The sequence below is a fragment of the Vipera berus genome, assembly GCF_964194415.1.
Source record: "Vipera berus genome assembly, chromosome: 4".
In the NCBI taxonomy this organism is placed as follows: Eukaryota; Metazoa; Chordata; class Lepidosauria; order Squamata; family Viperidae; genus Vipera; species Vipera berus.
In genome coordinates this window covers 7,807,520-7,821,705 of record NC_138206.1, presented here as the reverse complement: position 1 = coordinate 7,821,705, position 14,186 = coordinate 7,807,520, and the positions used below count along the sequence as shown (strand labels likewise).

The 14,186-nt window shown below is 43.0% G+C and overlaps 1 protein-coding gene across 1 annotated transcript in view; it reads right to left on the bottom strand.

The window, feature by feature from the left end:
* ANKRD42 (ankyrin repeat domain 42) overlaps window positions 1-14,186 on the bottom strand; it is a gene marked incomplete at its 5' end in the record, with an annotated part of 30,379 nt that overhangs the window by 13,608 nt on the left and 2,585 nt on the right. Inside the window, 6 exons of the mRNA XM_081327661.1 lie at window positions 1,253-1,358; window positions 2,400-2,525; window positions 8,108-8,308; window positions 9,902-10,037; window positions 12,214-12,333; window positions 13,372-13,479. Coding sequence (XP_081183787.1) covers window positions 1,253-1,358; window positions 2,400-2,525; window positions 8,108-8,308; window positions 9,902-10,037; window positions 12,214-12,333; window positions 13,372-13,479 — 797 coding nt within the window. The remainder of the gene's footprint in view (window positions 1-1,252; window positions 1,359-2,399; window positions 2,526-8,107; window positions 8,309-9,901; window positions 10,038-12,213; window positions 12,334-13,371; window positions 13,480-14,186) is intronic.

Below are 14,186 nucleotides of genomic sequence, written 5' to 3'. Positions count from 1 at the left end.
CTGGAATTGGGTATGTCTAGTTTAATGAAGAGAAGGGTGAGGGGTGACATGATAGCAGTGTTCCAATATCTCAGGGGCTGCCACAAAGAAGAGGGAGTCAAGCTATTCTCCAAAGCACCTGAAAGCAGGACAAGAAGCAACCGATGGAAACTAGTCAAGGAGAGAAGCAACCTAGAACTAAGGAGAAACTTCCTGACAGTTAGAACAACTAACCAGTGGAACAACTTCCCTCCAGAAGTTGTGAATGCTCCAACACTGGAAGTTTTTAAGAAGAGACTGGACAGCCATTTGTCTGAAATGGTATAGGGTTTCCTGCCTTAGTAGGGGGTTGGACTAGATGACCTCCAAGGTACCTTCCAACTTCTTATTATTATTATTATTATTATTATTATTATTATTATTATTATTATTATTATTATTATTATTATTATTATTATTATGTTTGCTCCCTTGAGTAAGTAAGTAAGTAAATATGTAAGTAAGTAAATACGTAAGTAAGTAAATAAGTAAATTTTTTAAAAATACTACCCAATGGATTGCATTTGCTGAGGACCCTTACATTGCAGGAACAAAGCAGCGCCTGCATGCACACACATTGTGGATTTCACCTTCATTACAAATGCATCTGGGACATGGGAGACAGCGGGGGGGGGGAAGCAGCAGCCACTACTTTTTTTAAAAAAAACAGGCCTCAAGTAACATAGCTTTTGTTCATTCATGGTTCCCTGTGCTGATAGCCCATTTAAGTGCTAACTGTTGGTTGAAGATATAAATATAATAAATCAATCAATAAATCAAGATGCCGGAAAATAGTCCACATTAGCTCATCCCTCGCCAAAGAATTGAGGCCTTTGAACTATGGTGCTGGAGAAGACTCCTGCGAGTCCCTTGGACTGCAAGGCGATCAAACTGGTCAGTCCTAAAGGAGATCAACCCCGACTGCTCTTTAGAAGGCCAGATCCTGAAGTTGAAACTCAAATACTTTGGCCACCTCATGAGAAGGAAGGACTCACTGGAGAAGAGCCTAATGCGAGGAAAGATTGAGGGCAAGAGAAGAAGGGGACGACAGAGAATGAGGTGGCTGGATGGAGTCACTGAAGCAGGAGGCGTGAGCCTAAATGGACTCCAGAAGATGGTAGAGGACAGGAAGGCCTGGAGGAACGTTGTCCATGGGGTTGTGATGGGTCGGACACGACTTTGCAACTAACAACAACAAAACTCATCCCTTGTGGATGGAAGAGTGACGGATTACCTCTTTGCAACATCTTTGGGTGTTTCCCCAGCATCGTTGGCAATATTGCAGTCAGCTTCCCTATTAATTAGCCACTCTAGGATATGTAAATGACCTTGTCCAGCCGCTAGCAAGAGACATAAAAAGATAAATGCAGGCATCATTGGCTTCGCCTACTAAAACTAAATCCATCTTCTGGTTTAACCAGGGAATTAATATTTAAAGTCTTACACCACCACAAGGCTAAACTTATGCCTGATGGTACTGAGTTAATTTAATTGTACAGTTAGTCCTCGCCTCACGACCATTCGTTTAATGACTCTTCCAAGTTACAGTGGCACTAAAAAAAAGTTATTCATGACCAGTCCTCATGCAACATTGAAGCACCCCTGTGGGTGACTCGATCAAAATTTGGATGCTTGGCAATGTTATTGCGATGGTTGCACTGTCCTGGGGTCACGTGATCATCATTTGCAGCTTTCCCAGCCAGCTCTCAACTAGCAAAGTCAATTAGGGAAGCCAGGTTCTCTTAACAAACCATGACAAAAAAATATCGTAAAATGCAGTGTGATTCACTTAAGATTAAATAGATAAGATAACCTTTATTGTCTTTTCTTTTTACCGTGGGCACACTGGCACACATTAAAAATGAAATGGTGTGGCCTGCTCTCAAAAAGTGTACACATACATAACCCCACATATAAGCATGCTACATACAACATATGTACTGTATATACCTACACCCTTACATATAAAAAGGTAAAAGTTCCCCCGCACATGCGTGCTAGTCGTTTCCGACTCTAGGGGCCGGTGCTCATCTCCGTTTCAAAGCCGAAGAGCCAGTGCTTGTCCGAGGACGTCTCCGTGGTCATGTGGCCAGCACGACTAGACACCAAAGGAGCACGGAACGCTGTTACCTTCCCACCGTAGTGATCCCTATTTTTCTACTTGCATTTTTACGTGCTTTCGAACTGCTAGGTTGGCAGAAGTTGGGACGAGTAACAGGCGCTCACTCTGTTACACGGCACTCGGGATTTGACCCGCCAAACTGGCGACCTTCTGATCGACAAGCTCAGCGTCCTAACGCACTGAGCCACCGCGTCCCTTATACCCTTACATATAAACGCATACAAATATTAATCACTGTCCACCTTGAGCTTCTCCTGACCTTTGTGCAGGAGGGTTGATCCTTGGTCATCCCGTTCGTTAACATTGATGATTTTATTTTCAAGCAGCATTCTTAAAGTGTCCAAGTCCCCTCTGAAGGCAGCATTGTGGCCTGGAAAGCTTAAATCTTGGCAAAGAGAGAGAAAGAAAAATTTGAATCCTCTCCAGGGAGATACAGTACATCATGGTCCACCCAGGGCTTTTTTTTTTTTTGTAAGAAAAAAGGTGCCGGAACTCGCATCATGTTCATCTTTTTATCTTTCGCACGTAGTCAATCACTGTACACACACCCACACACGTCAGTTGTGTAACGAAACATAATGGTCGCTGCCTGCAGTAAGCACTCAGCACATGACCACACGACCAATCACAAGCCGAGCAGGGCCACAAGCTCAGCAGCCGGACGAAGTATATGTGCACTGGACTCTACACACAAGCAGCCCACGTACACCATTTTAATGATTTTGCCGCTGACCTGCTACGCTTGGCAGGCTGATTCAAGTCCACATGGACCAAACATCAAATTTTCAAAAGTTACTTTTAAAATTTGGAAAATCCGTCAATAAAAAGGTGCCGGAACTCTGTTCCGGTGAGTTCCATGACAAAAAAAAGCACTGGGTCCACCTAAGACGTTTAAGCACTTGGAGACCAAATGTTCTTTAATCTAAGCTTTCCCAGTACGAGAGCCATAATCTCTAGACATCTGCAGGTTTTCAGAATTTCCGACAAATATATAAAGATGACAGAAGAGAGAAGAAGAGGACAAGAACGAGCAGGAGGGATAGGTAAAGGTTTCCCCTGACCAATTGTGTCCAATTCTAGGGGCGATGCTCATCTCCGTTTCTTAGCTGAGAGAGCCAGTGTTGTCTGAAGACACTTCCGTGGTCATGTGGCCAGCATAGCTATATGACAAAGGCACAGAGAATACTGTTACTTTCCCACTGAAGTGGTACCTATTTATCTACTCACAGTTGCCTGTCTTTGCACTGCTAGGTTGGCAGGAGCTGGAGCAAGGAACAACAGCTTGCCCCATTGCGCAGCTCTTGGGTCTCAAACCGTTATAGTGGTTAATGGTCTACTGTTGGAAAAATCTGTAAGACCAGGTCAGGGACAGATCATCATATGTTGATAGGAGTTGATGATGACTTAATGGCACATAATTATCAACTGGCATAAACAGTCTGGCAATTGAAATCTAAAAGCTGTGAAGGGTGAATGGATGAATACATCTAGCATTTGGTGGGAAATGTGATCATCTGTCCAAATTTTTTGCGGGGGGAGGAAAGTCAGGACAAAAAAAGCTAGCTGGTAGGCTGGAGAGAGTGAAGAAGTGATAGAACCATTATCCAGCTAATAGAAGAGAGTATGAGTAACTCAAGAGTGGAAGTGTGGAGTCTTGGCTTCTCTCTGAAATTGGAAGTTTGGGTATTACATAATTAGGTTAATTAAAATCATAGCGCTCGAACAAACCGTGAAGGTCATCTAGTCCAGTCCTTAGCCCAAGGCAGGAGTCCATATATACCATCCCGGACAAACGGTTCATTAATTATCAGAAAATCCTTCCTTATTTCCAGATTGGATCTCTCTCTCAGGAGCTGCCACCCATTGCTTCTTGTCCTGCCTTCAGGAGCTTTGGAGAATAAATCGAGTCCTTCAAGTATGGAAGATGGCTATCGAGAGTCCCCTAAGCCTTCTCTTTGTTAGGCTACATATCTAGATCCCTTTGTCATTCCTCCTATGATTAGCCTCCAGACCCCTTATAATCTTTGTTGCTCTTCAGAAGAGAATATGGAGCAATAGAGTTGGAAAAACCCCTTCATGGATTACTGCCTTGTCGTGGCGAAGGGGCTTGCGTAATTCAATGAAGCTATGAGCTATGCCGTGCAGGGCCACCCAAGACGGACAGGTCATAGCAGAGAGTTCTGACAAAACGTGATCCACTGGAGAAGGAAATGGCAAACCACTCCAGTATCTTTGCCATGAAAACCCTATGGACAGTACTAAAAGGCAAAACGATATGACGCTGGAAGATGAGCCCCTCAGGTCGGAAGGCGTCCAATATGCTACTGGGGAAGAGCAGAGGACTAGTACTAGTAGCGCCAGAAAGAATGAAGCGACTGGGCCAAAGCCGAAAGGACGCTCAGCTGTGGATATGTCTGGTGGTGAAAGGAAAGTCCGATGCTGTAAAGATTTTTTCTCCATAGGAACCTGGAATGTAAGATCCATGAATCAAGGAAAGCTGGACGTGGTCAAACAAGAGATGACAAGACTAAACATTGACATCTTAGGTATCAGCGAACTAAAATGGACAGGAATGGGTGAATTTAATTCAGATGACCATCAGGTATACTACTGCGGGCAAGAATCCCTCAGAAGAAATGGAGTAGCCTTCATAGTCAATAAAAAAATAGGAAAAGCAGTACTGGGATACAATCCTCAAAATGACAGAATGATCTCAGTTTGAATCCAAGGCAAACCATTCAATATCACAGTAGTCCAAGTCTATGCCCCAACCACCAGTGCTGAAGAGGATGAAATTGACCGGTTCTATGAAGCCCTACAGCACCTTATAGAACTAACACCCAAAAATGATGTCCTTATCATCATGGGGGATTGGAATGCTAAAGTAGGAAGCCAAAAGATAACGGGAATAACAGGCAAGTTTGGCCTTGGAGTACAAAATGAAGCAGGGCACAGGCTGATAGAATTTTGTCAAGAGAATACGATGGTCATAGCAAACACTCTTTTCCAACAACCCAAGAGACGGCTTTACACATGGACATCACCAGACGGTCAACACAGAAATCAGATTGACTATATGCTCTGCAGCCAAAGATGGAGAAGCTCTATACAGTCAGTAAAAACAAGACCAGGAGCTGACTGTGGCTCAGACCATGAGCTTCTTGTTGCAAAGTTTAGGCTTAAATTAAAGAAAGTAGGGAAAAGCGCTAGGCCAGTCAGGTATGAATTAAATCATATCCCTGTTGAATATACAGTAGAGGTGACAAATAGATTTAAGGAATTAGATCTGATAGACAGAGTGCCTGAAGAACTATGGACAGAGGTTCGCGACATTGTACAACAGGTAGCAACCAAAACCATCCCAAAGAAAAAGAAATGCAAGAAAGCAAAATGGCTGTCTGAGGAAGCTTTGCAAATAGCTGAGGAAAGGAGGGAAGCGAAAGGCAAGGGAGAAAAAGAAAGATACGCCCAATTAAATGCAGAATTCCAAAGAATAGCTAGAAGAGATAAGAATGCCTTCTTAAATGAACAGTGCAAAGAAATAGAAGAAAACAATAGAATAGGGAGGACCAGAGATCTTTTCAAGAAAATTGGAGAGATGAAAGGAACGTTTCATGCAAAAATGGGCATGATAAAGGACCAAAATGGCAGGGACCTAACAGAGGCAGAAGAGATTAAGAAGAGGTGGCAAAATTACACAGAAGAACTATACAAGAATGAGCTTAACGTCCCTGATAATCACAATGAGGTGGTCACTGACCTCGAGCCAGACATCCTAGAATGTGAAGTGAAGTGGGCCTTAGAAAAGCTGAGCAACAACAAAGCTAGTGGAGGTGACAGTATTCCAGCTGAGCTATTCAAAATCTTAAAAGACGATGCAGTAAAAGTGCTTCACTCAATTTGCCAGCAAATTTGGAAAACTCAACAGTGGCCACAGGATTGGAAAAGATCAGTTTACATTCCAATTCCAAAGAAAGGCAGTGCCAAAGAATGTTCAAACTATCGCACCATTGCACTCATTTCTCATGCTAGTAAAGTTATGCTTAAAATTCTACAAGCTAGACTCCAGCAGTATGTGGATCGAGAACTACCAGAAGTACAGGCAGGATTTCGAAGAGGCAGAGGAACTAGAGATCAAATTGCTAACATACGCTGGATCATGGAGAAAGCTAGAGAGTTCCAGAAAAACATCTACTTCTGCTTCATTGACTATGCTAAAGCCTTTGATTGTGTGGAACATAACAAACTCTGGCAAGTCCTTAAAGAGATGGGCATACCAGACCATCTTATTTGTCTCTTGAGAAATCTATATGCGGGTCAAGAAGCAACAGTGAGAACTGGACACGGAACCACTGATTGGTTCAAAATTGGGAAAGGAGTCCGGCAAGGCTGTATACTGTCGCCTTGCCTATTTAACTTATATGCAGAGCACATCATGAGAAAGGCAGGGCTAGATGAATCAAAAGTTGGAATTATGATTGCCGGAAGAAACATCAACAACCTAAGATATGCAGATGATACCACTCTAATGGCAGAAAGTGAAGAAGAACTAAAGAGCCTCTTGTTGCAGGTGAAGAAGGAGAGTGCAAAACTTGGGTTGAAACTAAACATTAAGAAAACCAAGATCATGGCATCCGGCCCTCTCAACTCCTGGCAAATAGATGGGGAAGAAATGGAGGTAGTGACAGATTTTATTTTCCTGGGCTCCAAGATCACTGCAGATGGGGACTGTAGCCAAGAAATTAAAAGACGCTTGCTCCTGGGGAGGAAAGCCATGGCAAATCTAGACAGCACACTAAAAAGCAGAGACATCACCCTGCCAACAAAAGTGCGTATAGTCAAGGCTATGGTCTTCCCAGTTGCAATGTATGGCAGTGAAAGTTGGACCATCAGAAAGGCTGAGCGCCAAAGAATTGAGGCCTTTGAACTATGGTGCTGGAGAAGACTCCTGCGAGTCCCTTGGACTGCAAGGCGATCAAACCGGTCAGTCCTAGAGGAGATCAACCCTGACTGCTCTTTAGAAGGCCAGATCCTGAAGCTAAAACTCAAATACTTTGGCCACGTAATGAGAAGGAAGGACTCACTGGAGAAGAGCCTAATGCTGGGAAAGATTGAGGGCAATAGAAGAAGGGGACGACAGAGAATGAGGTGGCTGGATGGAGTCACTGAAGCAGTATGTGTGAGCCTAGATGGACTCCAGAAGATAGTAGAGGACAGGAAGGCCTGGAGGAACATTGTCCATAGGGTCGCGATGGGTCGGACACGACTTCGCAACTAACAACAACAAAAAGAGTTGGAAAGGACCTTGGTTGGTCTTCAAGTCCAACCTTCTGCTCAAAGAGAAGACCCTATACCATTTCAGACAAGTGGCTGTCCAGTCTCTTCTTAAAAGCCTCCAGTGATGAAGCTCCCACCACTTCTGGAGGCAAGCCGTTCCACTGATTAATCAATCTCACTGTCAGGAATTTCTTCCTTAGTTCCAGGTTGCTTGTCTCTTTGATTAGTTTCCATCCATTGTTTCTTGTCTAGCCCTCTGGTGCTTTGGAAAATAGGTTGACACCCACCCCGCCCCCTCTTCTTTGTGGCAGCCCCTTAAATATTGGAATGCTATTATCATGTCACCCCTAGTCCTTCTTTTCCCTAAACTAGCCATACCCAAATCCTGCAACCGTTCTTCATAGGTTTTAGTCTCCAGGCCCTTAATCATCTTAGTTGGTCTTCTCTGCACTCTTTCCAAGATCTCAACATGCTTCTTTATAACATGGTGACCAAAACTGAATGTAGTATTCCAGATGGGGTCTTACTAAGTTTTATTTCTTTGCACTCTTTTCTTTAATTAAACAAAATATGCATCCTGTGTAGTGCCAGGTTCTAGTAAACGTGACAACTGCATTTGAGAAGAACAAAAAAACTACCCTCACAATGTTTCTCCCTTCCAAGATGCTCACCCTCATCATCATCACCTACTTTCTTCCTCGTCCAAAGTGTCGTCTTCCTCCTCTAGACTGTCAATGTATGCCAGGATGTTTTCCTTGTAGAACCTCTTGGCCAGATCTCGTGGGGTTTCTCCATGGTCATTCCGGGCTTTCAAGGAGTGGACCAACGTGGGCATTTTGCTCACCAAATATTTAAAGCAGTGCAGGTGGCCTTCCATGGCCGCCAGGTGAACTGTGACACAACAAGAAAAGTGAATCCAACATTTGAGCTAAACTAGGCAAATCCTTCCCCAAGCTGACTCCTTTTAGATATGTTAGGTGAACAATACAACCTGCTGGGAGTAATCCTGGCTCACAGTAAGACACCATGTTGTAGAAATCCCTGCAGAATATCAGAAGGTACTGTGTGTGTAGGACAGGAAGGCCTGGAGGAACGTTGTCCATAGGGTCGCGATGGGTCGGAGACGACTTCGCAGCTAACAACAACAACACTCTCTCTCTCTCTCTCTCTCTCTCTCTCTCTCTCTCTCTCTCTCTCTCTCTCTCTCTGTGTGTGTGTGTGTGTGTGTGTGTTTATGTGTGTGTTTATGTGTGTGTGTGTGTGTGTGTGTAGGGAGATGGGTGGTTAAGTCTGTTCTAATGTGTTCCCCATAGCTATCTAGGGTTGTGAAAGTTTTAAAAAAAGCAAGACAGGAATAAAATTGATTCTAGCTGCCCAGAATTATCCTGTGGTAAGTTACACGGCCAATAAATTTGATATGAGAGAGAGAGAGAGAGAGAGAGAGAGAGAGAGAGAGAGAGAGAGAGAGAGAGAGATACAGATAGACAGATAAATAGACAGACAGAGACAGACAGACAGATAGATAGATGGACAGACAGACAGACGGATAGATGGATAGACGGATAGACAGATAGATATAGATATAGATGGATGAATGGATGGATGGATGGATGGATGGATGATGGAAAAGAGAGAGAGAGAGAGAGATGAGAGAGGATGGACGGACGGACAGACAGACAGACAGACAGATATTTGATAGGTAAGACTTGTTTGAGCTCTGGCACCGGGAAGGATCCTGCATGTTTCTTGGACAGCACAGGTGACCAACAAACAAGTATTGGAGCGCATAACGCCAGACATGTCAGTGGAAGGCAAAACTGCGCTTCATTTATTTTGGCCCTGTCGTGCAGGGGAATTTACTGGAGAAAGCAATTATGTTGGGAAGAGTAAGTGGTAAAACGGAAACCAGGACATCAAAGAACACGGTGGCTGGACACCATCAAAGCTGACACCAGCCAGAGCTCAGAACAACTCATTGAAGTAGTGCAAGAACGGAAGATGTAGAGAGACCTGGTCCATTGAATCGCCAAGAGTCGGACACAACTGAATGGGTAACATCAGCACCATCACCGTCATCATCATCATCATCAAATAAATAATCAGACAGTTTAATTAGGCTTGTGAAGATTTTTTCCCCTCATTTTTTTTAAAAAAATGCACTATATTGATTGGGATACAGGTAGTCCTCAACTTCTGATCACAGTGGGGACAAGAATTTCCACGAGTCCGTTGTACCCAATCTTATCAAAACTAAAGATTTATTTTTTTTGCAAAATAGTCAGTAGTTTCGTGCTTTCTCCCCATTGCTGTAGTGACCCTGAAACTCATCCACCCAATGCATATTACTAAAGCTCTAGACAGGAAATCGTATTTGGGGAAGAGTCCAAATATAAAAGAAGCCACCAACTCACTTTGCCAGCTGCAATAAGTAACCTCACCCGTTTCCTCTGTCACTGGGATGCCAGGATGTTTCTGCTACCATACCTGGAAGATTTCCATCTTTATCTGCCTCATCCAAAGTCGCTCCCCATCGGACCACAATCTGGAGGCAGCCCAGCCGGCCGTAGAAAGCAGCGTTGTGTATAGGTTTCCAGTCATTCTTATCGGAAGCGTTGACATCCTGGTTTTTAAGATGGAAGGAAGCCAAAATTTCAGAGGATGTCATGTGCGGTAGGTGAGAGAGTAAACACAGGAGCTTAAAAAAAATGGCTTGTGTTCCTTGGATCATATGGTTTCGCTGTTTCTTCCTCCTTGCCTTGAGGCACAAAGAATCAGGACCATAAGCTACTTTGCGGTTCAGAAGATTTATTGCTCAAGGCTATACATAAGAAGAACCTAATCAACTAAAGTTCAGTGCTAAACTGACATCAGATCAGGGTCAAACAAAGAGGGGGTGGACTTAGGCTACAGATAGTCCTCGACTTACAACAAATCATTTAGTGACCGTTTGAAGTTACAAAGGCAGTGAAAAAGTGACTTTTTTCCACACTGATGGCAGTTGCAGCATTCCTGCGGTCACATGATCATAATTCAGATGGTTGGAAACTGGCTCGTATTTATGATGGTTGCAGTGTCCCAGGGTTCATGTGATCCCCTTTTGCAACCTTCTGACAAACAATGTCAATGGGGAAGCCAGGTTCGGTTAATAGCTGTTTTACTAACTTAACAACTGCAGTGATTCACTTTACAATTGTGGCAAGAAAAGGAGTAAAATGGGGCAAAATTCACTTGACAAATGTCTTGCTTAGCAACAGAAATTTGGGGCTCAACTGAGGTCGTAAGTGAAGGACCAACTGTATTTGTGACAATGTAGTGACTGTAGGCTAATGACTCGCTTAACTCTGTCCCCCAGCTCTGCCTGCTCTTCTGTTAAGATATTTAATTTAATAGCTGGAACAGTAAAGTGTCGAATGGGCCAGAACACACACTTGCAGTTGATTGGTTGGAGAGTGCGGGTTCCTGCATGAGGCAATCTATGTTATGATTGGTTGCTGGGTCTAAAAGGGGAGTTCCCCTTTTTCCCGCCTTTTTCTTCTGTGTGCTCTGTATGCTGTTCTGTGATTTGCCTGGCGTGTTACCTCATGATGTCGTGATGTGCCTGACTATCTTACTTGATATAAAAATATATTTATATATAAAACTACAAGTTTGTGTCGGAGTCTCTAACTTCATTTGGACTGTGCAGTTCCCTGACTTCTTCTCCTACATCTGGCAACATTATCTTACTCCTTTCTTGCTTAGCCTCTAAGTGACCGTTGGTGACTTTTCTGTGATTCAAATTAGCATCGATTCAAGTTTGAATTCCACAGTAAAGAAGGGCTTCCAATTTTGTTCAGGAAATGGCGGCTGCACTGGACTTGGGTGACAACATAACCACAGGAAAACCACAAGTGAAAAAATATCTGTGATGAAATTAAATTACTGGTAGTCAATAAAACTATTAACCATTGTGCTTAGTATCCATTCCACTTATCTCTCAAATGAGTGACTTCGTAGTCGGGTAATGGTATGTGAGAATAACCTTGGTAGATGAGGAGAGGAAGAGATACTGCCTAGGGAACAATTAGATGAGCCCACAACTGAATAATGGGCAAAGAAACATAGAAACCAAGTTATCAGGCAGTAAAAGAGACGGTGGGAGATTTGCATCTTCAGGTTTTCAAGACACTATTAAAATAGCCTTGCAATAAAGTAAGGATTTTGTCGTGTTTCCTGTCTCGTCTACTTTGGAGGCTGACAACAGAACACAAATTAATCTTATGAAGCAAACATGAGAATACAGGGGGGGGACAGATGGAATTTCTTTCTAGCTTGACCTCCGTATATAAAAAGTAGAGATTATCTCCACAAGAAGACAATCAAAAGTCAAGATCAGAATCAGGCAATCTGCATATAAAAGGCAGGATTCCATTGCGTGCTTGTGACTGTCATCTGGACTTTTTTGACTGCCCCTACAGACACCCCTGTTGAAGAATTATGAAGACATAATTGTTATGAAAGACTTAGAGCAAAATAACAACAACAACAACAACAACAACAACAACAACAATAATAATAATAATAATAATAATAATAATAATAATAATAATAATAATAATAATAATAATAAGGATCTTGGAGGTCATCTAGTCAAACCCCCTGCTCAGACAGGAAACCCTATACCATTCCAGACAAATGGTTGTCCAGTCTTTTCTTAAAAACTTCTAGTATTGGACCATTCACAGCTTCTGGAGGCAGGTTGTAAGTGAATTGTGCCTATTCCTACCAGGACTAACATAAAAAAAGACATTTCTTACCACCCCACTCCGGAGTATGGTTTGTAAAGTGAATGAGTGTCCATGGGTCGCTGCAAGATGTGCTGGAGTACACCCGAAGTCATCTGGAAAGCCTAGATTCACAGCATTGAGTTGAAGGGCCTGAGAAAATACATACATACATACATACATACATACATACATACATACATTCATAAACATATGAGCTGGTGACACCATCTAGTAGTCCTTGTCCCAAAGGTGCTTTTTCAAGAGACAACTGGACTTCCTTGTTTTTCTTTGAAGACATTTTACTTCTCATCCAAGAAGCTTCTTCCGCTCTGACTGGATGGTGGGGGAGTGGAAGGATTTATACTCCTTGCAGACAGCTGATCATTTGCATTCTTTTAGAGAGCCATTGAGGCCACTTGGAGGTTTGTCTGTGTCCTCAGGGTCACCTGAGTACTGCAAATGGGTGTGGAGCCTTCTTAGAACTGCTGAAAGGACCGTGTTGTGGAGATGCAGAAACATCCTGCAGAAAGCACAGCTCTACACACAGTCCTTTCACTAGTTCTAAGAACCCATTTGCCCTACTCAGGTGACCTTCAGAACACAGATAAACCTCCACGTAGCCTCAATGGCTGAGGAATTCTGGGAGTTGAAGTCCACATGTCATAAAAGGGCCAAGTTTGAAGACCCCTGGTATAAAGGTTAAGGATAAGAACTGACAAATTTCACTGAAGCAAAGTTTAAAGTTTAAAATCGGGTACGGGATCATCCTTCTAAAACTACAATATCACCAGGTAATATATATTCTTCATATACAGACTAGCTGCAAATTTGGAGATATAACATAATCTTCATACCTTTGACCATTAACTTCCTCCCAAGAACCTGGTTTACTTTAGTATGGTTCTCTAATCCAGTGTATCTCAAAATTGGTGACTTTAAGATGTGTGGACTTCAGTTCCCATAATTCCCCAGATAGCAGGCTGATTAGGGGATTCTGGGAGTTGAAGTCCATGCATGTTACAGCTACTAAGATTGAGAAACGCTGCTCTAGCCACACACACACACACAAATTGTAGCTGACAGCTGAGAAATGTACAGTGCCTGTCCTAGAAATTAACTTGGAACAAATATGTCCTTTCCTTCCAAATAAGTCGTAATCCTTAAACTGGATTACATGGAGACACTCACCTGCATGCAGGCATCTTGGCCTCTAATTGCAGCCAGATGAGCCGCTGTCCAGCCTCTTACAGTCACTGCAGTCTGATCAGCTCCATGCCAGAGAAGCCAGTGAAGACACTAGCAAATAAGTACACATACTTTAGATTTCTGATATGTTGAAGGAAAAATCTTCATCAGAGTCCAGTCCAAGCCGGGAATAAACAACATGGTGACTGCTTCAGAAAGAAGTTTGTAGTTTATTGAAGAGGAGAGCCAGACAGAAAGATAGCTCTGGAAAAAAACCTGACCACATGTAGTAGGGAGTGGGTTTTTATACCTTCTTGAGCTTTTGTTGGGAGTTGTTCCTGTGGCATGAACTTTGTCCTGAGTCTGAGTGTGTCTTTTTGGTATTCCAATGGTGGTGGGTTAATCCTATTATATCCCAAAGGTCCTATCCTGCTTCCTTGGGGCTGTGGCTGATGAGTGTTGGATTTTTTGGTGTGAGGGGATTGTTGATTCTAGAGATCTTTTTCTTTCTAATCCCAGCTTCCCGACGCCAATCTTTGTGACAAGATTGTCACATCTGCATTTCTGCAGACCTGGTTTCTGTTTGGGGCAGAGAGACGCTGGGGGGGGGGGCGTTTCTGCCTTTAAAATCCTTTGGGGAAATATATTCTGCCTTTGGGGAAATATATTCTGCCTTTTTAATATTTCCCAAAATATTTCTGTCTCTGGATTCTTCCCGCAGTTACAGTCACTATTTCCCATTTCATTGCTTGGCAACATCAGCTGTTTTTACACTACATAATTAACCAGGTCAGTTAAAAACCTAATGGCTGAGTTGC